Raw genomic sequence first — 25524 nt, 5'->3', positions numbered from 1 at the left:
CATTTGTCTGGGGCGTCGGGCCACACTCAAATTCCATCTCTAAAGCAGACTTCACCACAGGATTGTTCTCTTGTTCTCTCACAAATTCTCTTGAGTCGCTGTCTCCATTAGTCAATAGCTGCTCAAATAGTCTTGGCAATCTTGCTTGAATCTGATGAACAAACTCTTGGCCCTTTTCTTGCAAGAGGTATTCACAACTTGTCACAATCTTGGCATGCGTCGGGAACAGGAACGCCTTGACACCTTTAAGAAATGGACTCCTGCTGCATTATCTCCGGCCGAGCTTGCCAAAGCTGGTTTCTACTACCTTGGCCAGGGCGACAGAGTGGCTTGCTTCAGTTGTGGAGGCCAGCTTAGCAACTGGGAACCGGGAGATCGTGCAGTATCAGAGCACCAGAGACATTACCCCAGCTGCCGTTTCGTTCGAGGTGACTGTGCAGATAATGTACCTTTATCTAGCCCTTTCAATGTATCGGCAATGCAACGGTGTGAAGAAAGGTTGCTCACATTTGTCTACTGGCCCTCAAGAATAACTGTTCGACCAGACCAATTGGCTAAGGCTGGTTTTTACTATGTTGGTCGTAATGTTGACGTGAAGTGCTTTTGTTGCGATGGTGTACTCGGATGTTGGGAGTCTGGTGATGATCCATGGGTAGAACATGCCAAGTGGTTTCCAAGATGTGAATACCTCGAACGAAACGGCAGCTGGGGTAATGTCTCTGGTGCTCTGATACTGCACGATCTCCCGGTTCCCAGTTGCTAAGCTGGCCTCCACAACTGAAGCAAGTCTTTGCAAGTCTGAAGCAATGTCAAGGCGTTCCTGTTCCCGACGCATGCCAAGATTGTGACAAGTTGTGAATACCTCTTGCAAGAAAAGGGCCAAGAGTTTGTTCATCAGATTCAAGCAAGATTGCCAAGACTATTTGAGCAGCTATTGACTAATGGAGACAGCGACTCAAGAGAATTTGTGAGAGAACAAGAGAACAATCCTGTGGTGAAGTCTGCTTTAGAGATGGAATTTGAGTGTGGCCCGACGCCCCAGACAAATGAAGCTGCATCCCCTAGTCAAGATCTTTCAGACTTGCCTATGGAGGAACAGTTAAAAAGACTTCAAGAGGAGCGCACATGCAAAGTTTGCATGGATAAGGAAGTGAACATTGTCTTCATCCCCTGTGGTCACCTAGTTGTGTGCAAAGAATGTGCACCTTCTCTGCGCAAGTGCCCCATATGTAGAGGCTTGGTCAAAGGCGCTGTCCGTACTTTCCTATCCTAAAGTTTTCCTATCATTTGCATTTAACTTAATAAATAATAAAAACAAAGGAGAAGTTTATTATTTTCACTCAGTCCAGTAACAAAATTTGTTTAAACATTACACGTTTAAAACATATGGCTAAATTGTTCACCATAAGTTCTGTTACACACATTTAGAAAGTAGCTAGGATGCTCAGGCTTTAAGTTAATTTGACCAACAAGATGTTAAAGTTCATAGAGTATTGAGTTAAAATGAAAACGTGATAAATATCGCATCATCATAACTTCAATAGTTATCAAGCACCAGCTGATTTAAGTTTTTCTTCAAACAAAAGTAATTTGCTGATAAATCATCGTACACCTACACGTGTTTTGTTGTATGCACAGATTTTAAGGGTCGCTTATAGAAAGAGGTATCCTTGTCTTTATTTTTAAAAACACAGAACCAGAGAACAGAGAACCTTGTGCGGCATATCCGCATAAAGGGTTAAAATATACATTTTAGCGCTATTTAAAAACTAGGACGGTATAATGTAAATGTCTCAAGTGAAGACATAAAACATAATTTTATCAAATCAAGCCAATTCGTGAATACTGTCATATATGAACAAAGAGAAGACCTAGAGTTCACTAACATTACAGCTAACTGCAGGAAACAGATATCCGGGGTGAGTGTAAAGAAAACGGCATACAAAACATTACAATCCCAGCCGGCAATACGATAAGTGTTGCGATAGTGATGTTAAAAATTGTTGTTTCAGAAGAAATGCAAAGATGTGCTTTTTACGAGCGCCCCGCTCGACACATGACGTCACATCTCCGCGCTGCTGTTTTGGCGCGCTTTATGGAAGTTTGAATCGTTAGCGATGGAGCGCGTGAACACAAGCAGTGTGAGAGGATTCCTGAGATCTTGCGACGATCTGACTGAGAAGATTCGCTGTTTAATACAGAAGAAACTCGTCAAGACGTACTTGAGCAGGTGATATTATGCGCTTACGATGCGATGTGAACGGGGCCGTAGAGAATTCGGGGGCCCCCTAAAAAATATATTCATGCTGGCCCCCTTCACCAATATCATATACTGTAAATAGATGAGCATGGAGGCCCAAATATAGCAGAAGATGGTGATGTTGTTGTAAAACATTTATTTTAAAAGTTAAATGTTTATATATAAAATTACAACTAATAAAATCTAACAAAAAGAAAGAGATAGTTGAATAATAAAACAAATTTTAAAAAAGTAACTGCAAAATAAGGTTTTTCCCATCAGTCTGTTATAATTCATAAATCAAAAAGTAAAGAATGCAGTCAAATTTAAAAAATAAAATCATTTATTGCCTTATTTTTTAATAAAGATAATATGGAACTGGTAATATTATTAAATAAATCTAATAAATGTATTCATCCAAGTGCAGTGTGTTGTATTCATGTTTTCTTGATGTAATAAATAAAAAGTGAAAAAGTGAATGTTTGAACTCTGGTGTATGCTAAATGAAAACAGGTGAACGGGTGTATGAATGTGTCTACAGGTGTATCTAACCCTAACAACTAATGACCAACTTTATTTTTGCTATTGTACATACATTTTATTCTTCTAACTGTTTGTCTTTGGTTAACACAGCTGGAGAGGAACAACAGGGAGGTTGGAAGACACAGTAGAGGAACTACAGAATAAATAAGGAGAGAAAACACCATTAAAAAGGATCAAGTCCATAGTGAAAAAAATCAGAAAAAAGAATATCAAACGTAGGAAAAGTTGTATAATTTACTTTGTTAGTAATCAATATGTTTCTCAATCTTCAATAAGCTTTACTATAATGTTTACATGGTTTTGGTTGTGTATTTAATTGCTAATTTTTTAACAGATGGTGACGTTCACCAGCCTAACAACCTTCCACAACGACGAAAGCATAATATTTCTACATCATTGGGACAGCCATTAATTCAGAACCCTAATCAGCTTAACTTAACAATTGCCCAGAAGAATGGTGGGACAATAGTTACTACAATCATGGTAGAAAACACAATATATGGTGATGTTAACATCAGTGCGGTGAGTGTCTGATAATTTAAGAAGCAGTTGCTTAGTTAAGAAATTATTTGTGTATGTTATATATATATATATATATATATATATATATATATATATATATATATATGTATGTGTATTTTTGTTTTGTTTTTTAAAGTTAGTCCATAGGGTGTGGAACTTAGCACAACTATTTACACGCATACTGTTTTTGACACATAGTGATTGTGAACATTCCAATTTTTTTTTTTTTTTTTTTTCAAATAATACATCTCTTTCATTTTGTGCCGGATGTTAAAAGATAAAGGTATTAGTTAATAACAATTAAAAACTTTAAATCAACATGAAGCCATAATATTAATCAATAAAATATGGTTAAATTACAGTACAATGACTACAATGATATTTTATTTTATTTTATTTACAAAGTTGTGTGTCGTGAGTGAGACCTAGCAAAGATTACACCAATATTAGATTTCTTGTTGCGTGGTTGCACTATATGCCAGAAGCTTAGTCATCAACATCTAAACTAAACATTATCATGGTTTAGTTGTATTTTAAAACACTGTTTTTTCTTCTTTTTCTGATTTTTCAATTTTCAGGCCGATATTTGTAGAAATAAGCAAAATACATTTATAAAAACAAGTTAATGGCCTTGTGTCAGAACACAACAGGTCTTTTTATTGTAACTTTGAAAAGTGTAATACAGTATTTGATTTTTACAAATACCTAAACCAACGGGCCTAAGCTGTTGACCCCTGAAGTTATGACTTCTGAAGGCCTCTCATGTGTAGATTCGCTCGTTGAAAAAAATGGTATTTTATTAGCTAAAATCATTGTCTGTATTCATAAAATATGTCCTCATGGGTGTAAAATGACCTCTGCCAATGATCTGACTTATCCTCGTAAGCGAAACATTTCTTATCTTTATTTACATGGGGCGGGTAAGTCCAAGGAGGCTTCCGTGCCGTTCCGCCATCTTGAAACACTATAATAACAGAGAGGGACAAAAAGCGCTAGCCTAACTCAAGACGTTTCATCATCAACACTACTATAGTCAACAGCACATTCAAAAGGACCATCAAAATAGTGTTACGTTAAAAAGGCGTAATTGACAAAAATTGTAATTCTGAATTAAGTAATAATTATGACAAAAAGTTTAAATTAAAATTATGACTATGCGTCATAATTATGAGATGAAAAGTTTAAATGATGATGTACTAAATGATAAAGTAAATATTCCATAGTGAAATTTTCTGAATTCTATATAATTGTATTTGTGAAAATGATTCAGGACTGAAACAGCATTTATGAGTTTTTACATATCTTCTGCTTGTTTCTGCAGTTCGTGTAGGCCTCCAAGACTATGGATAACTAAAAATGATTATTGATGAACTTGAATTTTGTTGACAATGTAAAAAAAATTGTCTTCCCATACCGGGAGTCGAAACCCGGGCCACCTGGATGAATAATAATAATAATAATAAACTTTATTTTATAAAGCGCCTTTAAAAGCAACTTCTCAAAGCGCTGTACACAAATTAAGCAATACAAAGCTCAAGCAATAAAAATAACATCAACAATCAAATGCTAGTTTAAAAAAATAAGTCTTAAGTCTACCTTTAAAAATGTCGTAACTCTGGGCTTCCCTAAGATCAAGAGGCAGAGAATTCCAAAGGACAGGAGCATATGAAGAAAAGGCCCTATCACCCATAGATCGTAAGCGTGTATGAGGAACAACCAACAAGTTGGATTGCGAAGAACGCAGTCTCCGTGTTGGGGTATAGGAAGTTAACAATTCAGATAAATAATACGGAGCCAAGCCATGCAATGCTTTATATGTCAGCATCAAAACTTTAAAATCTACTCTGAATCGGACTGGGAGCCAGTGTAAGGACTCCAAAACTGGAGTGATGTGATTACATACCCTGGACCCAGTCAATATCCTGGCGGCCGAATTTTGTACATACTGTAGTTTGTTGAGTGTGGATTTAGAGACTCCGGCTAGAAGGGCGTTACAGTAATCTATCCTAGAGATGACAAAAGAATTCATCAGCTTTTCAGCTACTGAGAAATTTAACATAGGACGTAATCTTGCTATATTTCTGAGGTGAAAAAAGGATGATTTAACTGTACTCTGAACGAAAGAATCAAATGAAAGCCTAGAATCAAAAATAACTCCAAGATTCCTCACTTTAGCTTGAGTAGCCAAGACAGAGCCATCAATAGTCAAAGATAAGGAACCAGCTTTGGAAATTTGATGAGGGGAGCCAATAAGCATAACTTCAGTTTTACCACTATTCAGACACAGAAAATTTGTAGTCATCCATTCCTTAATCTCAGAAACACAGCCGGACAGAGAATCAACATCAAGATGTTCACCAGGTTTTGAGTGTATATAAATCTGCGTATCATCAGCATAAAAGTGATAATGGAGGCCAAGCGATCGCAGCAACTTTCCAAGCGGTGACAGATAAATATTAAAAAGCAGAGGGCCCAAGACTGAGCCCTGAGGAACCCCAGTGAGAACAGAGCTAATCTCAGACCTGAAACCACCCATGGAAACGAACTGAGAACGGTCAGAAAAATAGGATTTAAACCACTTCAAGGCTGTCCCCGACACACCAAAATCTTGTTCAAGGCGGATGAGTAATAGACTATGATCCACAGTATCAAAAGCTGCTCTTAAATCAAGAAGGATGAGAATGGAAATTACACCAGAGTCAGAAGCCATTAACAAATCATTGGTAACTCTGACCAAAGCCGTTTCAGTACTGTGGAATTTACGAAAACCTGACTGAAGAGGATCAAACAGGTTATTAATTGCAAGATGGTTACGTAAGTGAAGGGCAACAACACGCTCAAGTATTTTTGCCATGAACGGAAGATTGGAGATAGGACGAAAATTATTAAAATCCTCCAGAGTAGTATTTCCTTTTTTTGGTACTGGAGTTACAGCAGCAATCTTTAATGCTGCTGGAACCTCCCCCGTCTGCAATGAGTCATTCATAATACTGAGGACAGTAGGACTCAAAACATCGAAGCAAGATTTAAATAAGCTTGAGGGAACAGGATCAAGCAAGCAAGTGGTAGATTTCATGCTTGATACCTCCCTTTTGAGAGCCTCAGAATTAAGATGTGGAAAATTAGTGAGAGGAAGACCAGTAAACCCAGATGAACAGAGAAGTGAGACAGTGGGAGCAGATGCAACAGAAATTTGTTTGCGAACACTATCAATTTTAGATTTAAAAAATTTAAGAAAAGAATCACATAGCTGTTGAGAAACAGGCAAGGTGGTGGCAGCATCAACTTTAAGCAGTCTATTTATAGTGTGAAACAAATGTCTGGGGTTTCCTTGATTGTTTTCAATAATCTGAGAGAAATAAAAAGATCTTTCAGTCTCAATTAATGCTCTGTAGTCACCCAGAAGATCCTTCCAAGCCAAATAATGACCGTTCAAGCCAGTAAGACGCCATTTGCGCTCCATTTTTCGACATGCAGCCTTCCTAGTGCGTAAATTGTCATTATACCAAGGAGCAGTGCGGGCTGAATTAATCTTACGTGACCTTAGGGGAGCATAAGAGTCAAGATTAGTAGCAAGAGCATTATTAAACTGTGAAACTTTCTCCTCCAAAGATGTTGAATGCTGGTCACTTAAAGTAGATACAACAGAATTAGAAAAAACTGTTTGATCAATGGACTTCCACTTCCGGAATGTTACAGTTCGGTTTGTAGGCACACTTGAGTGATGCATCTCCAAATTAAAGAAAACAGCTGAGTGATCCGACAATCCAATGTCAACAGATGATAACTGTGATACAAATGAACCATTTGTTATCACAAGATCCAGGGTATGGCCTTTACAATGAGTTGGGCCTGTTACCAACTGTGAGAAGTCAAGACAGTCAAGAAGTGATAAAAATTCCTTGGCAAACACAGAGTCACTTCGGTCCACATGTATGTTAAAGTCCCCCACAATAAGAATTCTATGGAACTTCAAGCTCAACATAGACAGAAAATCAGCAAATTCTGATGTAAAAGCTTCATGTGATGTCTTAGGTGGTTTATAGACTGTTGCAATGATGGAAGATGAAGGAGCAGAAATACTCAGAACCAGGCATTCAAATGACGAGAACTGGGAAACTGATACAGGGCTTATCTTGAATTGCAGGTTGTAAACCACAATAATGCCTCCACCTCTGCCAGATAACCTCGGGAGATCTAAGATTCCAAAACCAGCAGGAGTGATCTGATTAAAAAGAAGTCCATCATTTTCTCTATGCCATGTTTCAGTTAAGAACAGGAAGTCCAACTTTTTGTCCTGAATAAAATCCGATAAGAACAGTGCCTTGTTATTCACAGAGCGGGCATTAAATAATGCAGCATGAGCCGAGCTATGATATGGAGTCAACAATGACAATCACCTGGATGAAAACCAGGAATCCTAACCGCTAGACCATATGAGAGACGTTGATACTGCCCCAGACAAATCTGAAAAGGCTGCACAGTACATTATAATGCTGGATCATAGTTATGCAGGAGAAGGAATCCTCATCGCCTAAAAGCTAAAACTTAATTTATCGGTATGTAAATAAATATCGGGATAGCTTTTCCCCATGTGGAAAGAGCTAATGAAGGAGAAAGACTTTGAAAGGGAAGTTGCCTGATTTCTTCTCGACAGGTAAGTCAAGGGTATGGTCTAAATTACAAGCTTTTTTCATTGCTTGGTTGTGTAAATCATTATATAGCTGCCATAACAGTAGAACATGTATCGTTAAACTCAATGATGTGCTATTGGAAGCCATGTTGTCATAGCTTCTTGACACATTACGGCTACCGCAGTTGCAACACGCATTTGAAAAAGCGAGTAGATGGGAGAACCACTAGATGGGAGAAATTCTTTTGGGAGAACTAACTTGTAGTTGGGTCTTTAACAAAAAACAAACAAAAAAGCCTCCACAATCGAGGAGGTCAAAGGGCATGCTTCCTGCTATAGATAGTATCATCAGCTCTCCCCAAAGTCTATTCATGCGGCCACCAGACAGATTTTAAACACCAGATTTACACTTCTACATATATTTTGAGTAGATAACCGATATTCTCAGAAAAGGGTTTCACCCTGTGTGTTTCCACACTGATTAAGGATAGTTCGGGAGATGCAAGTAAAAATGATATGATCTTATACTTTGAATTAAGACGAGTAAAATTAAATATTCGCTCAAGACCAACTTTACTTAGGCTATGCCGTGTCAGTGATTTTGCAAATGATACAACTTAGTCTAAATAAGAGCAATGTGGAGTCCTCGGATTTCTTAAAAACAACACAACAACAAAACTTTGAGCAATGTGGAGTCCTCGGATTTCTTAAAAACAACACAACAACAAAACTTTGACAACATGTTGTATGGACAAAAGATCTAAGATGCCCAAGCACAGTTTTTCAACAATCTAATGTTTTTGAACAGACGTTGTTTATTAAAAATAATACATAAGTCTTCTTAGAAGATAAATATAAGATATGATTTTAATAAAACTTTAAAGATTTGATTTAAACTTTTAAGGTTATGCTTTTAAATGAATTTAGTATAAACTCTGGATGTACTCTGGAAAGGCGTTAGCAGACTAGATTTACTGTGACATTGTCCCCCGAGACTCATCTGGTCTGATACCCTGTTTCTTGAAGCTTCAGTTCACACTGTGGTTTATCTCTGAAGGATCTGGGGCTGTAAGGTGTTTTTGTTTATATATTTATTTAGCTAAAACTTTGTTTACATTTTAGTAACATATGTTATTAATAATAATTTAATTTAAAATAGAGATTAGTTCATTTTTTAGAACCGTGTGTGTGCACAAAATTATATTAAATGATTTGTTTATTTATTTCATTTTGAAAATGTACAAATGTAGTTTTCTGTGTTTAGGTGTATGGTACAAAATTCATTATAGCTATGGAAAGCCCCCACCATAAAAATTGAAACCCCGCATGGACAAAAAAATGCTGATTGAATCTTTTCATATAAATGAGATTTAAGACGACTAAAAAGTACAGTTTTTCTACAATCTAAAGTTTTTGAACAGACAGACATTGTTTAATAACAATTATACTTTAGGTCACCGTTAAACAAAATCATTACAGTAATCTTCTAAAAGATAAATAGAAGATATGAATGTATTCAAACTTCAAAGATTTAATTTAAACAGTCTTTTAATTTTAAAAGATCATATTTAAACTTTTACGATTATGTTTTGAAATAAATTCAGAAAGATGACGGCACGCTAATTTACCGGAACCTGTCACAGACACACGTACACACACACACACACACACACACACACACACACACACACACACACACACACATACCATTTGTCTGGTGCTTCATGAAATCTTCAGTCAGCAGACTTAGATGAATTTTATTTTTTATCTAAAACTGAAATTTCAGTAGATTTTTTTATTTTTATTTTTTTATATACTTTTAAAGAACAGAATGTTTTTCAACTTTAGTTAAATTAGCAAGATAACCATTTTAATGTATATAAAGAACGGAATGTTTTATGTAATATGATTTTTATTCTTTTGTTTATCAAAAACAATTGGATCAATAAGATATTTATTTTATAAGCATTTCATTATATACTTTTATAAAGAACTGAATGGTTTTCAACTTTAGTTAAATTAACAAGATAGCTATTTTATTTTATACACTTATAGGCCTAAAGAACGGAATGTTTATGTAATACGATTTTTTATTCTTTTGTTTATCTAAAACTGAATTAAATGGTTTCAGTAGATTTTTGCTAAGATATTATTGTATATCATTTGTGTGAAATATAAAACATGATTAGGGACAACTCTCTTTTTTCTCACTTTTGCTGTTACCTCAGGAATGTGAGGGTGGACGTCTGTGTAGCAGAGATATCAGTGTTTATGTCAAAACCACATTATCTACGGATAAAAAGGGTCAAATAGGGTCAAAAACTTTCTGTCAAACCAAATGATCTACGACTAGCTAGGACAATAGGGCAAACCATAACAACAACATATGCCGGAAAGACACCGGTAGATAAAACTGTCAAAACACATGATCGAACGGTCAATACGACAATCCATATCCATATCTATACACGCCAGAAAGGGCGGGACAGGTCAACGGACAACCGGAAGGGCGGTGACCAGATGTCTTATCTGTGGGCGGGACCGGAAGTCATCAATCATTTTGACAGGTGGTATAGGGTTATCACTACTCATATTGTACCTTTAACTTTACTTATAGTATGATTATGTCACAGGTCGGGGTGGAGCGCCAGCGGGCCGCCCACCCCTTCGCTTGCGTGCCGCCCCTGAGGAGCCGGCCGTGGACGCAAAGGAAATGGCAGACACAGCATTCAAAATAAATATACTCTTTATTAAATAATAAAAACAATGTTAAAAGTCTCTTCAGTTCAGGTTCTCTTCATGTATCTCAGCACCTTCAGACAGAGAGAGGAATGAACATAATTCACAGCTTCCGCATTCTCTTCTTCAGCGTTCTCTTCGCGTTTCTCAGCACCTTCAGACAGAGAGAGGAATGAACATAATTCACAGCTTCCGCGTTCTCTTCTTCAGCGTTCTCTTTGCGTTTCTCAGCACCTTCAGACAGAGAGAGGAATGAACATAATCCACAGCTTCCGCATTCTCTTCTTCAGCGTTCTCTTTGCGTTTCTCAGCACCTTCAGACAGAGAGAGGAATGAACAATTCACAGCTTCCGCATTCTCTTCTTCAGCGTTCTCTTTGCGTTTCTCAGCACCTTCAGACAGAGAGAGGAATGAACATAATTCACAGCTTCCGCGTTCTCTTCTTCAGCGTTCTCTTTGCGTTTCTCAGCACCTTCAGACAGAGAGAGGAATGAACATAATTCACAGCTTCCGCGTTCTCTTCTTCAGCGTTCTCTTTGCGTTTCTCAGCACCTTCAGACAGAGAGAGGAATGAACATAATCCACAGCTTCCGCATTCTCTTCTTCAGCGTTCTCTTTGCGTATCTCAACACCTTCAGACAGAGAGAGGAATGAACATAATCCACAGCTTCCGCATTCTCTTCTTCAGCGTTCTCTTCGCGTTTCTCAGCACCTTCAGACAGAGAGAGGAATGAACATAATTCACAGCTTCCGCGTTCTCTTCTTCAGCGTTCTCTTTGCGTTTCTCAGCACCTTCAGACAGAGAGAGGAATGAACATAATCCACAGCTTCCGCATTCTCTTCTTCAGCGTTCTCTTCGCGTTTCTCAGCACCTTCAGACAGAGAGAGGAATGAACATAATTCACAGCTTCCGCGTTCTCTTCTTCAGCGTTCTCTTCGCGTTTCTCAGCACCTTCAGACAGAGAGAGGAATGAACATAATTCACAGCTTCCGCGTTCTCTTCTTCAGCGTTCTCTTTGCGTTTCTCAGCACCTTCAGACAGAGAGAGGAATGAACATAATCCACAGCTTCCGCATTCTCTTCTTCAGCGTTCTCTTTGCGTTTCTCAGCACCTTCAGACAGAGAGAGGAATGAACAATTCACAGCTTCCGCATTCTCTTCTTCAGCGTTCTCTTTGCGTTTCTCAGCACCTTCAGACAGAGAGAGGAATGAACATAATTCACAGCTTCCGCGTTCTCTTCTTCAGCGTTCTCTTTGCGTTTCTCAGCACCTTCAGACAGAGAGAGGAATGAACATAATTCACAGCTTCCGCGTTCTCTTCTTCAGCGTTCTCTTCGCGTTTCTCAGCACCTTCAGACAGAGAGAGGAATGAACATAATCCACAGCTTCCGCATTCTCTTCTTCAGCGTTCTCTTTGCGTTTCTCAGCACCTTCAGACAGAGAGAGGAATGAACAATTCACAGCTTCCGCATTCTCTTCTTCAGCGTTCTCTTTGCGTTTCTCAGCACCTTCAGACAGAGAGAGGAATGAACATAATTCACAGCTTCCGCGTTCTCTTCTTCAGCGTTCTCTTTGCGTTTCTCAGCACCTTCAGACAGAGAGAGGAATGAACATAATTCACAGCTTCCGCGTTCTCTTCTTCAGCGTTCTCTTTGCGTTTCTCAGCACCTTCAGACAGAGAGAGGAATGAACATAATCCACAGCTTCCGCATTCTCTTCTTCAGCGTTCTCTTTGCGTATCTCAACACCTTCAGACAGAGAGAGGAATGAACATAATTCACAGCTTCCGCATTCTCTTCTTCAGCGTTCTCTTCGCGTTTCTCAGCACCTTCAGACAGAGAGAGGAATGAACATAATTCACAGCTTCCGCGTTCTCTTCTTCAGCGTTCTCTTTGCGTTTCTCAGCACCTTCAGACAGAGAGAGGAATGAACATAATCCACAGCTTCCGCATTCTCTTCTTCAGCGTTCTCTTTGCGTTTCTCAGCACCTTCAGACAGAGAGAGGAATGAACAATTCACAGCTTCCGCATTCTCTTCTTCAGCGTTCTCTTTGCGTTTCTCAGCACCTTCAGACAGAGAGAGGAATGAACATAATTCACAGCTTCCGCGTTCTCTTCTTCAGCGTTCTCTTTGCGTTTCTCAGCACCTTCAGACAGAGAGAGGAATGAACATAATCCACAGCTTCCGCATTCTCTTCTTCAGCGTTCTCTTTGCGTTTCTCAGCACCTTCAGACAGAGAGAGGAATGAACAATTCACAGCTTCCGCATTCTCTTCTTCAGCGTTCTCTTCGCGTTTCTCAGCACCTTCAGACAGAGAGAGGAATGAACAATTCACAGCTTCCGCATTCTCTTCTTCAGCGTTCTCTTCGCGTTTCTCAGCACCTTCAGACAGAGAGAGGAATGGACATAATCCACAGCTTCCGCATTCTCTTCTTCAGCGTTCTCTTCGCGTTTCTCAGCACAGCATCAGCCGGCTCTTCACTGGACTCAGACAGAGGGAGGAATAGACACGTGTAACTCACAGCATCAGCAGGCTCTTCAAGCATTAGCAGGCTCTTCCAGCATTAGCAGGCTCTTCAAGCATTAGCAGGCTCTTCATTGAGCTCAGGCAGAGAGAGGAATGGACAGCTGTGATTGCGAGTGAACAGCAGAAACAAATCCCACACTCACATTTCCACCACACACTGCAAGGTTTCACTCGTGCTCATTTCCACAATAAAACTGCAACTCAACAGACCCACAGTGCACCAAGGCCTCCGCCCGCCATCCAGCCGAAGTTCTCTCTGGCTCTCTCATCTGTCTCTCTCGTTCTCTCTCTCCCGCGGCCTCCCGCCGTGACCGCGGCCGCGGCCGCTCACGTGCTGCGCGTCCCCGCACACCGTGCCCTTCCCCTTTTATGCTCCTCTTAGACAACGTGTCTCATTCTCAGCCCTCGCTCACCTCGGGGCCCAGCTGCCAGTGATCTCGGATAATTAATTCCTGTTTACGGGGCGCTTACGCTGGTTCAGGCTGTGTAGGTGTTTCACTGTTTAGGTTCCGGGGGAGTCGCGACAAATTTTAGTTCCGCTCTACAGGGGACTGATGTATTTAGTCACCCCGTGACATACCCCCCCACCAATCCGCTCCAGTCCCTGGAGCGGGACGCCGAAGCAAAGGGGAAAAAAAAAAAGAGGAAAACAAAAAAAAGAAAAGCAAAAATAAACAAAAAAAGGAAAAAAAAAAACTGGTCGCCATACCTTCGGCCCACGGCTGCTCAACTCAGGGCGGCATCCTGCCGACTACGCCATTTATGTCACAGGTCGGGGTGGAGCGCCAGCGGGCCGCCCACCCCTTCGCTTGCGTGCCGCCCCTGAGGAGCCGGCCGTGGACGCAAAGGAAATGGCAGACACAGCATTCAAAATAAATATACTCTTTATTAAATAATAAAAACAATGTTAAAAGTCTCTTCAGTTCAGGTTCTCTTCATGTATCTCAGCACCTTCAGACAGAGAGAGGAATGAACATAATTCACAGCTTCCGCATTCTCTTCTTCAGCGTTCTCTTCGCGTTTCTCAGCACCTTCAGACAGAGAGAGGAATGAACAATTCACAGCTTCCGCATTCTCTTCTTCAGCGTTCTCTTCGCGTTTCTCAGCACCTTCAGACAGAGAGAGGAATGAACAATTCACAGCTTCCGCATTCTCTTCTTCAGCGTTCTCTTCGCGTTTCTCAGCACCTTCAGACAGAGAGAGGAATGGACATAATCCACAGCTTCCGCATTCTCTTCTTCAGCGTTCTCTTCGCGTTTCTCAGCACCTTCAGACAGAGAGAGGAATGAACATAATTCACAGCTTCCGCATTCTCTTCTTCAGCGTTCTCTTCGCGTTTCTCAGCACCTTCAGACAGAGAGAGGAATGGACATAATCCACAGCTTCCGCATTCTCTTCTTCAGCGTTCTCTTCGCGTTTCTCAGCACCTTCAGACAGAGAGAGGAATGGACATAATCCACAGCTTCCGCATTCTCTTCTTCAGCGTTCTCTTCGCGTATCTCAACACCTTCAGACAGAGAGAGGAATGAACATAATTCACAGCTTCCGCATTCTCTTCTTCAGCGTTCTCTTCGCGTTTCTCAGCACCCTCAGACAGAGAGAGGAATGAACAATTCACAGCTTCCGCATTCTCTTCTTCAGCGTTCTCTTCGCGTATCTCAACACCTTCAGACAGAGAGAGGAATGAACATAATTCACAGCTTCCGCATTCTCTTCTTCAGCGTTCTCTTCGCGTTTCTCAGCACCTTCAGACAGAGAGAGGAATGAACATAATTCACAGCTTCCGCATTCTCTTCTTCAGCGTTCTCTTCACGTATCTCAACACCTTCAGACAGAGAGAGGAATGAACATAATTCACAGCTTCCGCATTCTCTTCTTCAGCGTTCTCTTCGCGTTTCTCAGCACCCTCAGACAGAGAGAGGAATGAACATAATTCACAGCTTCCGCATTCTCTTCTTCAGCGTTCTCTTCGCGTTTCTCAGCACCCTCAGACAGAGAGAGGAATGGACATAATCCACAGCTTCCGCATTCTCTTCTTCAGCGTTCTCTTCGCGTTTTTCAGCACCTTCAGACAGAGAGAGGAATGGACATAATCCACAGCTTCCGCATTCTCTTCTTCAGCGTTCTCTTCGCGTTTCTCAGCACAGCATCAGCCGGCTCTTCACTGGACTCAGACAGAGGGAGGAATAGACACGTGTAACTCACAGCATCAGCAGGCTCTTCAAGCATTAGCAGGCTCTTCAAGCATTAGCAGGCTCTTCAAGCATTAGCAGGCTCTTCATTGAGCTCAGGCAGAGAGAGGAATGGACAGCTGTGATTGCGAGTGAACAGCAGAAACAAATCCCACACTCACATTTCCACCACACACTGCAAGGTTTCACTCGTGCTCATTTCCACAATAAAACTGCAACTCAACAGACCCACAGTGCACCAAGGCCTCCGCCCGCCATCCAGCCGAAGTTCTCTCTGGCTCTCTCATCTGTCTCTCTCGTTCTCTCTCTCCCGCGGCCTCCCGCCGTGACCGCGGCCGCGGCCGCTCACGTGCTGCGCGTCCCCGCACACCGTGCCCTTCCCCTTTTATGCTCCTCTTAGACAACGTGTCTCATTCTCAGCCCTCGCTCACCTCGGGGCCCAGCTGCCAGTGATCTCGGATAATTAATTCCTGTTTACGGGGCGCTTACGCTGGTTCAGGCTGTGTAGGTGTTTCACTGTTTAGGTTCCGGGGGAGTCGCGACAAATTTTAGTTCCGCTCTACAGGGGACTGATGTATTTAGTCACCCCGTGACAATTACTTTCAATTTTCCTAATTTGTCTAGCCAGTAATTTATGAGGTTTTTCACCTTTGTTGCGTAAATAAAAATCCCCTAGTTATACGATCTGAAAGAATCTGATTGTATTTAAATCTTAATAAGAGGATCTTCTTATAGATCTCTATGGATGGATGCACTGCATTTTCTTTATCCAATCTATTAATTTGTTGTTCCAGATCTGCCAACTCAGCCCTTTTCCTTTTCTTTCTAGCAGCCTGAAAAGAAATAATACAACCCCTGATGTATGCTTTCATGGTCTCCCACAGTATTGAGGGGGACGTTCCAGGAAGATCATTCATCTCAAAGAAAAAAGAAATTTGTTTTCTTAAAAAATTACAAAATTGTGGTTCCTTTAAAAGCTGTGGGTCCAGTTTCCATATCCTATCACAATGAGGCAAGCTAGCTGGATTTAAAGAGAATGAAAGAGGAGCGTGATCTGAAATCACTATGTCATTATACACAACCTCACTGGCCAGTGGCACCAATTTAGCATCAGCCAAGAAATAATCAATTCTAATGTATACATTATAAACATTGGAATAAAAAGAATACGCTCTGTCTCGAGGGTTAAAAATTCTCCAAATATCAAACAAATTTGAATTATTACAATATTCCTTCATGAAAGTGCTGGAATTAGAATGTGGTGCTCTACGGGATGATGATCTGTCCAAATAAGGATCTAAAACTAAATTTAGGTCACCTGCAATAAGTAAATTAGTTTGCGAGATGTCAGGGATCTGAGCGAAAACGTGTTTAAAAAATGAAGGTGAGTCTGTATTTGGATATGTAGTATTCTGAAAAAACAATTTTAACAAATACATATAAATGTTAAAGAGGTTTTTGCCTGTGTGGTTCTGTGAGTGTGTTCTATAAGAAACCAACTTCAGAAAGGAAGCCCACTCAAGTGCCTTGCCATAACTAACCTCAGATTAGTTTTTATATACAGTACTGTGTGTGTGTGTGTGTGTGTGTGTGTGTGTGTGTGTGTATTCCTCAGCATAGAATGCCATTGAGTAAATTCATGTATTTGAGGGAACCCATTAGTAATTAATAAAGAATTACCACATAATTCTGACTCAAATCAAACTTACTGTAAAAAAACAACAAAAAAAAAAACACTATTAACGTAATCATCTTAATCTTTGAAAAATACACGACAATGACTTGTTTAGGCTATATGGTCCGTGTAACACTTTGCAGTTCTTTGTTCAATTTGCACCATCAAAATTAACCAAATGAAAAATTGGCTTCAAACTTTCATTTTCCATTTCTTTGGAGTAATTCACAAACGGATAATTGTCTCTCAGTTTAATGTTCAATTCTCCAAGCTTGGGTTGCTGTGTCCTAGTCTGATTTTTGAACAAACATAAAAAAATGACTTATTGCTCTGATTTTCAATGTCTCCGTGTTTTGCTCGCGGCTGGACCGTACCAGTTCCGCCGGGGGATGGAGCGGGGGGTGGGGATGTGGATGCATTTACCCAGAGTGCTGTAGCGTTATGTATATGGCACGTCGGAGTCTGACCGTGAAATAATTTATCGCCTACATGTCAGAACCCTATGTTGGAAACTTTATATTCCTTCATCGAAGCAAAAACCAGGAGATGTTGGGATATCGTTCAAGCAGAAGTTCTTCTTTATTGAGCGTAGCTGCAGTCCAACAATCTCACTAATGTAACTTTACATGGTATCTTATAGGCATTTCAGTGGGCTGTCCTTAAACACAGCCTTAGGGATGACCACTAAGTCTAATCATCTAAAGACAATCGAGGCAATTAACCCCAACTGAGATAATGGTTCCCCCCAAATTGTATAAACAACACATGGTCACGAGAACTAAGACTATGTAACATTCACACATAGTTCAACTCTTAGTAGGAAGATCAAAGACTTAACAAAACCCCTTCAAGGGAAACTATGTTAAATCTAATCAGTAAATGGATGCCCTCATGTTCACCTTGAATGCACAATACAGTATAGTTCACCTTAGTTTTTTATGTGATGTTATGTAAGGAAGTAGGATCAGCAGATCTAAAACATATTCTTAAATTTGTAATCCTACACCTATTAACTGTGTAACTGCGGTTAACAACCACAGATTGTCTGGACGATGTGTGAGTGGAGTGTGCTTGATGATTACGAAAGTGAAATTCGCAGGTTAGTAGAGGAGCAGGGATACACATGCACACAAGTTCAAGAGGTCTTACAGCAGCAATAGAGGTTCCAGTATTTCCTCCATTTCTAAATTCTGTGCATCGAGGAACATTCATCGTTTCGATTACGCACGGCTAGGGAGAGATGGTGTGGATGCAGTCGTTCGACCAGCAGTTACTGTTTGCGGCCCTGTGTACGGTAGAGAGATGATGACTGGGATGTTGAGAGTTTCGGGATACAGGCTGGGTTAAAGAGCTGTAAGTACTGACCCCGCAGTTCACACAGATGCAAAGAGAGGGAACTGCTCGCCAAACTAATCCACATGTCTATTACGCTGAGTATGCCGGTCACAAAATACACATGGACCAAAACGAAAAGCTTGTGGATTCTGGAGTGACTGAAGTTGTTGCCGCTGATGGTTTCAGTGGGAAAATTTTGGGATTTTCTGTAATGCCGATCAAAAATAATCTGATAATTTATGATGATGTGTACAGAGAAATCTGCTTGAGCCATTGCCTTTTTGATCAGCTAAGAGTTGATCATGGATGTGAATTATATTTATGTCTGTATCAACAAGACAATCTTTGGGCCTTTCGCACTATGTCAATAGACTCCCTTTCATTCAAAGTCAGTCAAGACAGAACCACGCTGCTGAAAGAAAGTGGGTCGAAGTCAACGCGCGAATAAACTACCCAATTAAGTACACATTGTGTGCCTTGGTCAATGTAGTGGGATTGCCCCTTTAACAATAGTCTGCGTGACCCCTTGAAAAATAGCGTACGGATTGCATAAAGTGGGTGGGTACGTCAGGTCATCACGTAGCAATAAAGACACAGGTGAGAGTAGTTTCCTCATGACATTGTACCAATGTGACCTGTTTGTGTAGGTCTTGTATCTCCTTCACTCCTCGGGAAAGGTAGGTTTTGTTAAATTGGAGGCTCATAGACGGGAGGGAATTATAAACTTATGCTGGGTACACACCAAAAGATAATCGGGCTGATTTTGGGCCGATTTTCCCCCTTCCGACAATCCTAACTATGTCCCGATTATCTTGATGGTTCAACAGATTATTTTATCAGATTTTCCCTTGGTGTGAGGTGTGTTAAGAGTGTCCGAACCTGCTCGGAAGAACGTCGGAGCCGCTCCGATCGCGAATCGTAAATATTCAACATGTTTAATATTTACGATCAGAAATCCTGATTTGTGGTGTGAACTCCGAGGACAAACGCGCGCACGTTCTAGAGATTATCACGTGAAACAAAACAATATCCAATCAGAAAGTGAGATGATGGAAGACACGGTCATTCTCACACACACACTTGCAGGAAGCTGAGTGTTAAGATTTAGTATTCATAAGTGTTAATTAGGAGGAAACAAGCCTTTGTTTTTCATTTTAAGAGCAGAAATTTTACAATACCTAAACACAATATTGGGTTTGAAAAATAAGAAAGCTGCAAAGTGCGTTTCAATCCGTAAACATTTTCAAATTTTTGTTTAACTTTTAAGTTTGTCACTGATTATGTATATGTCTTTTTATGTTTGTTTATCGGCTTTACTCTTTGTACCCCCCCCCCCCCCCCACTGTAATTGTAATTCTTAAAATCAATTAAAAAAAAAAGATAAAAAAAAGAAGCTGAATGTTAAGGGTTCAGTGAGGTTCTAGAGGGATTAAATAACTTTTTCTAAAGAGACAATAAATCCAATAAAGAATAAATGAAGACAATAAAGAATGAATATATTTCTGTATAAAAGGTTATAATGGTGGGTACAATGTTTTTTTTCGCGTGAATTTTCTGTGAAAATCATTCCAAACACTATCGCAATTTCTTCCTGCATATCGTCCGTCATGCTTATTCTGAAGTCTCACGGTATTTTGCGAGATTTCCTGTCTTCTCAGTCGAGACTCTGGTTGAAAATCTGTTTGTGTGTGGTGTGCTCTCTTTGTCACATCATGGCACACCACACACTATAGGAGCAAAACGCTTAAATCTAGGATTTTTTGTCCTCATGTTTGTGGTCTATCACATTTTGAAAATCTTATAAAATGTAAAAAATCTTTTGGTGTGTACCCAGCATTAGATGGGTGTTTGTGGGAATTTAATTTAATTTACATGTTTGATTAATGTGCTTGTTTGGTGTAATTTTAGATTAGTCGGGTGCGTCCAGGCATTGTTAGCAGGGTTGCCAACTCTCACGCATCTGGCGTGACACTCACGCTTTCAGCATCAATCTCACGCTCTCACGCACACGCAAGAAATGTCACGCCAAAATCCACGTTTCTCCCCTCTCAATCCGTTCATTTTCTGTTGATGACTAGACCACTGCGTATTAATTACAGGAGAGGAGTTTAAGGCCCACAGCTGCGATATCTGCCTACAACGTTCTCACTGCAGTATATTCTGAGCGCACAGACAGCGCGTCAGAATCAGTTTTGCTGGGCAGTTCTCTTTTGCGCTTGAACGAACAATAACACACGCCAAAATGTCAGTTTTGTCGAGTATCCTCATAACAATAAGCAGTCTTAAATTAGCTACATAAAGTCTTGATGAACAAGAGTAAATGAGAAAATGAGATGCGTGAGAGCCTGTCAGCAGCGGCAGATCTTAAAGTGACAGCAGCCACTAATCCTGTAGTCAGTAAAGTTAACCAAAGAACAAAGGGAACCGAGAAAATCACTCACTGCTCTTGACTAAAGAACGCTTGCAATATCATAATCAACTTAATTATTTCCTGGATTTTGTATCACCATAGTCCCTAAAGGTATGTAAATGCAGGAAATGTGATTAAAATTGTGAAAAATATTTTTGCTTTTTTTTTGCAAAAACTTTTTCCCCCATTTTGTGTGATGATCAAAAAAATGATCAAAGGTTGCCCAGATTGTGTTGAGCCTGCGGATGCTGAGCGAACCTTTTCAGTTATTGGCATAAACAAGACTGACACCAGGAACAGACTGTCACTTGATGGCACCCTGTGAGTGATGCGAAGTTCGGATAATTTTACTCACTCGTTTGTTCGATCTCGTACGGAAGCGTATTGCATTCACTTGAGGAAAAAAAAATCTACTCTGTTTTTCTGAATTAACGAGTTAATTATCTCAGAATTACGAGATAATTTTTCATAAAAAAACATTTTGTTCTGTTTTTCTGAATTAACGACTTAATTATCTCAGAATTCTGAGATAATTAAGTCATTAATTCAGAAAAACAGAGCAATTTTTTTTTAAATGAAAAATTATCTCATAATTCTGAGATAATTAAGTCATTAATTCAGAAAAACAGAGCAAATATTTTTATTTCAAGAAAAAATTATCTCAGAATTCTGAGATAATTAAGTCATTAATTCAGAAAAACAGAGCAAAAAAATTTTATTTATGAAAAATTATCTCGTAATTCTGAGATAATTAAGTCGTTAATTCAGAAAAACAGAGTCGTTTTTTTTTTCTCTAGTGAATGCAATACGCTTCCGTACAAAAATAATTTACAGGGAGCATAAATAATTACTTTCCGAGTCTTTCGTTCATTTGTCACGTGACAGACGCAATGAATGTTCATGAACGGACTGAACCCTGCTTCAGATACGAGCTCCTGCAGAGGTGGTGATCAGGCCGACACTGCCACTGTGGCACAACAGGCCTCATGTGTGAAACTTGTGCTGTGGTTTTCTGGGGAGGTTGAGTAACTATTATGTGTACCTTTTGTTTTGAGATTTTTTATTGTTTTGATGTTGTTGTTTTACATGTTTGTTATTTAATCACCTCTATCTTTATTTTTTTTATAGTGCAATCAATAAATTAATTGTACATTTTGAAAAACTTTTTTTTTCATAAATCAGGGTTTATACTAAGTAAACAAGGACTGATGTTTTTAAAATTAGGGTTAGGGTTACGCGCGCGCACTGATGTTTTACAGAGTCTCACTCCAGCCAAAGTCCCAAAGTTGGCAACCCTGTTGTTAGTGAGTATGCGAGTGTCATACACGTGAAAGGTAATTTTATTTTTCCCTTACCCTGTTTGTGTGATTACAAATGTGAGAGGAGTGGGGAGGGAGAAGAAAGCAAACGAAAATGTCTATTTGTTTTGCAGAAGTTGTCAGCTGCTGCTTTGCTGCGGCTTAAATAGCGTTTCCAGTTTGAGACGCGGGATTTTTGCCTTGAACGCTCGTGATTGCATTGAACGTCTTCGCTATTGCCTGTACAATGCTCACGATGGATGCGCTAAAGCCGTGGCCTTTGATTCTGGCGCCATCTGGTGTTCGCTCACTTTACTGGTGCAATTTTACTGATTTGTTTTTATTCGTTGTCTGTGTATTTTGTTTAAGTGTGTGTGCAATGGAGTTGAATTGAAATTGTTTTGTTTCTTTTTGGTTTGCTTTATTTTATTATTATTATTAGGTTTTGTTTACAAACTAATTTATTTAGTTTGTTTATTTTGTTATTTGGGTTGGTTGTATAATTTCTTTGTCTTGTGTTACATTGATACTGCTCAATTACGGAGCGGATTAATTCTGTTTTTTTGTTCTATTTGACTTTGGTTTATTTGGTTGGTGTTGAGTGGGTTTAAATAATTATTGTATTTTTGGGTTTGGTTGGTTTGAAGTGTTTTGATTTGTATTTATTTTGTTGTATTATTTGAGCAGTGAAATGTTTTATACAAAGACCTGATATCAAAGAAAGAAACCAACTTGTTTAGTTCTTTTTTTGTGTGTGTGAATTGTTCTTTTGTTAGTATACTTTTTCTCTTTGTGTGTTTGGCCAGTGTATGGGTGGCCGGCCCATGTGAACCGACTAAAAAACGAAGCCCATTGGGCTGATTCATTCACATTGATTAAAGTGATTTTATCATTGATGTTGAGCTCAAGGTGTTTTTAGTAACTAATTGATAAATAAAATTGTAATCTGTGGTTGTGTCTCTGCTCGTCCTTTTCCTTTAGTGGAAAGCCTGTTTCGGAGGCTTGAAAATTTGGGGTCTTGAGTACGGGCCTTACTAGTGTAAGTTAATTGAGTCATTCAGTCACATCAACAATGTTTTTTTGGACATTGATGACCTCTTTTGCAAGCACTGTGTCTTCGCCATTGCTTCAAAATGCTGCATGGTTGGGCTACAGAGTTTCATCCCTGCCTGGACAATCCGATCCAAGGGCATACCCGATGCTCTTTTTGCAGCCCATCTCAGGACCGCTCGAATCCCACCTCAGTTCAGCTGACTACATTAGGAATGGAGGAACTCTGACTTATCCTGCGCCCTTTGGACGAGACCCCCTCGATGGTCAACCTGACCTTCAGGTGCAGAGGGAAACATTGCTGTTGTCAACCTGTAGTTGTGATATGTTTTTCGATTGTCTTTTAGGTCACATTGGCCTATTCTGGGACGGTTTGGAGCAGTGGGGACTTCTTTCCCCTATAATGTAAAAAAAAAAAGTCAAATATGTACTATTGTGTTAACATTTTATTAACTAAAAATGCGTTAGAACTGGTGGTGGGCCGTTATCGGCGTTAACGTGCTGCGTTAACGCGAGACTCTTATCGGGCGATAAAAAAAGTTGGGTTGGGAGCTACACAAGCTATGAATCAAGCACGGCGCTACACCGGGGCTAGGGGGCGCTAAAGCCCCGTCAAAAATCTGTGTAGCCCCAGTTAAGCCCACGCAACCAGGGGGCAAAAGACCCGCGCTCTTAGTTCGTACCGGAGTACATCTGACCTCAACACGCAAAAATGTATAAGCAAATTCGGGCTCTATAGAGGCTATTACATTACTAACTGTCTAACATGATAATTCATACATGCATCACAGTATGTCCGGATTTTGATTCGTAAACAGTTGGACGTTTTACATAATGCAATATTAATATGAAACGCAAACAAACAGATCCAAATCTGAAATTGCAGTTTATTATTGAGTCAACAACAAGAAATTACAAACAATGCGACATTACGTTAATTACAATGTTCTTTTACAGAACTCGGCATAACAGATAGCTGTTTTTTGCCCAGTTCATTTTCAACAGTGTTAAAACATAGTGTTTGTTTTTCTTGCTGTGGCGTTGTATATTATTAATTCTATTTTTGACGTTGTGATCCGAATCATTAGACACCAGTGATGCGCGGGTCAATGTATAAACAACCCGCACCCGACCGACATTTTCAACTAACCCGCCCGCAACTCGGACCGCAAAAAAAGAAAAAGAAAATATTGTAGGTTACCCGACCCGCTTGCTGACCCGCATTTTTTAAAAGTAGGCTAGTAAATGCTCATCGTTGCGTCGTTGAAAAAAAAAAAAAGCTCATAATTTACTAAAATAGTCTAAATGTTTAGTTTTAACAACAATTTTAAAAAGCTGGCTATGTCTATTTTGATGTTTCTGCGCAAGTTCAGCAGACACTGAGGTTCGGGTTTGTTCCGATCAGAGCTCGTGAGCGGAGAGCGCATTTCTGAATATTCCGCTCCTCTCACGGTCGCTCCCCCAACACAGAATGGCCTGTTGGTTCGAAAATATGTGGAATAAGGGCTACCTCCGACTAATTTTTTTTCTAGTCGACTAGTAGTTGTTCATTTAAGCCATTCGTGGACAAATCGCCCCTTTATATTAATTTAATTAAATAGGCTATAGCCTACAGGATAATAAGCCGCACGCATAAAGCTTGCCACAAAGAACCGGTTAAAGTAATGATTATGAATGTGTCTAAATTAGCAAGGAGACATTTAATTGTTTAGTAATAAACTGGTGTTTTCTGTGTCGCTGCAAAGATGAAGTTGACGATGCGGACTCGCCATGAACGCCAGAGAGAAATGCACATTTCATTTGGATTAATCAGAGAGTAGCCTATTTATTTGGATTTGAATATTTTCGTTTAAAAGTAGACATTTTAAACTTTCTGTAATATATAGCCTATATTTCTCAAATCTGTGAGGCACAAGCTGAGTTTCGGCGCCCTCCGGTTCACAATGCAAGTGATCGTGCCGGCGCCTTATTACATTGTCTGCTATATATTTGATTCTCATTCATTAAATACCGGCAATTGATTGATAAAACATTGATCAAAATTAAGATACAATTTATACAAAACGAAAATCTTTTAAAAAGAGTTTTCTATAAAACAAAACTTAATGAAGTCGTCAAAATCATGTTTTACCAAAAACAGCGCCGTCGCTAGGAGGGCGCCAGCGCCTCTGCCTTTCAGCGCCTCTGCCTCGCGAGTGGATGATAGCCCTGAAGACGCCTAGCAATGATATACCTTTAGTGGTAGTATACCTTTAGTTAAGCTATACCTTAAGAGTCTTCGTAGCGCGCTAAGAGACAATGTTATCGGAAAATGCAGCCCAGGTATGATGCGTATGATGCGTAATGGAGATTCCAAAGCTC

The 25524-nt window shown here is 39.8% G+C and overlaps 1 protein-coding gene across 1 annotated transcript; it reads left to right on the top strand.

The window, feature by feature from the left end:
* Nucleotides 1-214: 214 nt before the first annotated feature.
* On the top strand, nucleotides 215-1273 carry LOC307163971 (putative inhibitor of apoptosis; the record flags this gene model as incomplete). Its single annotated transcript, XM_079880318.1, has 2 exons — nucleotides 215-710; nucleotides 873-1273. 2 exons carry the CDS (start codon nucleotides 215-217, stop codon nucleotides 1271-1273), a joined length of 897 nt encoding a protein of 298 aa, XP_079736444.1.
* Nucleotides 1274-25524: the final 24251 nt, after the last annotated feature.

The sequence above is a fragment of the Squalius cephalus genome (genome assembly GCF_949319135.1).
Source record: "Squalius cephalus genome assembly, chromosome: 9".
Taxonomy (NCBI): Eukaryota; Metazoa; Chordata; class Actinopteri; order Cypriniformes; family Leuciscidae; genus Squalius; species Squalius cephalus.
Note: the sequence above shows the minus strand (reverse complement) of the source record. Positions and strands in the feature narration are given on the sequence as shown.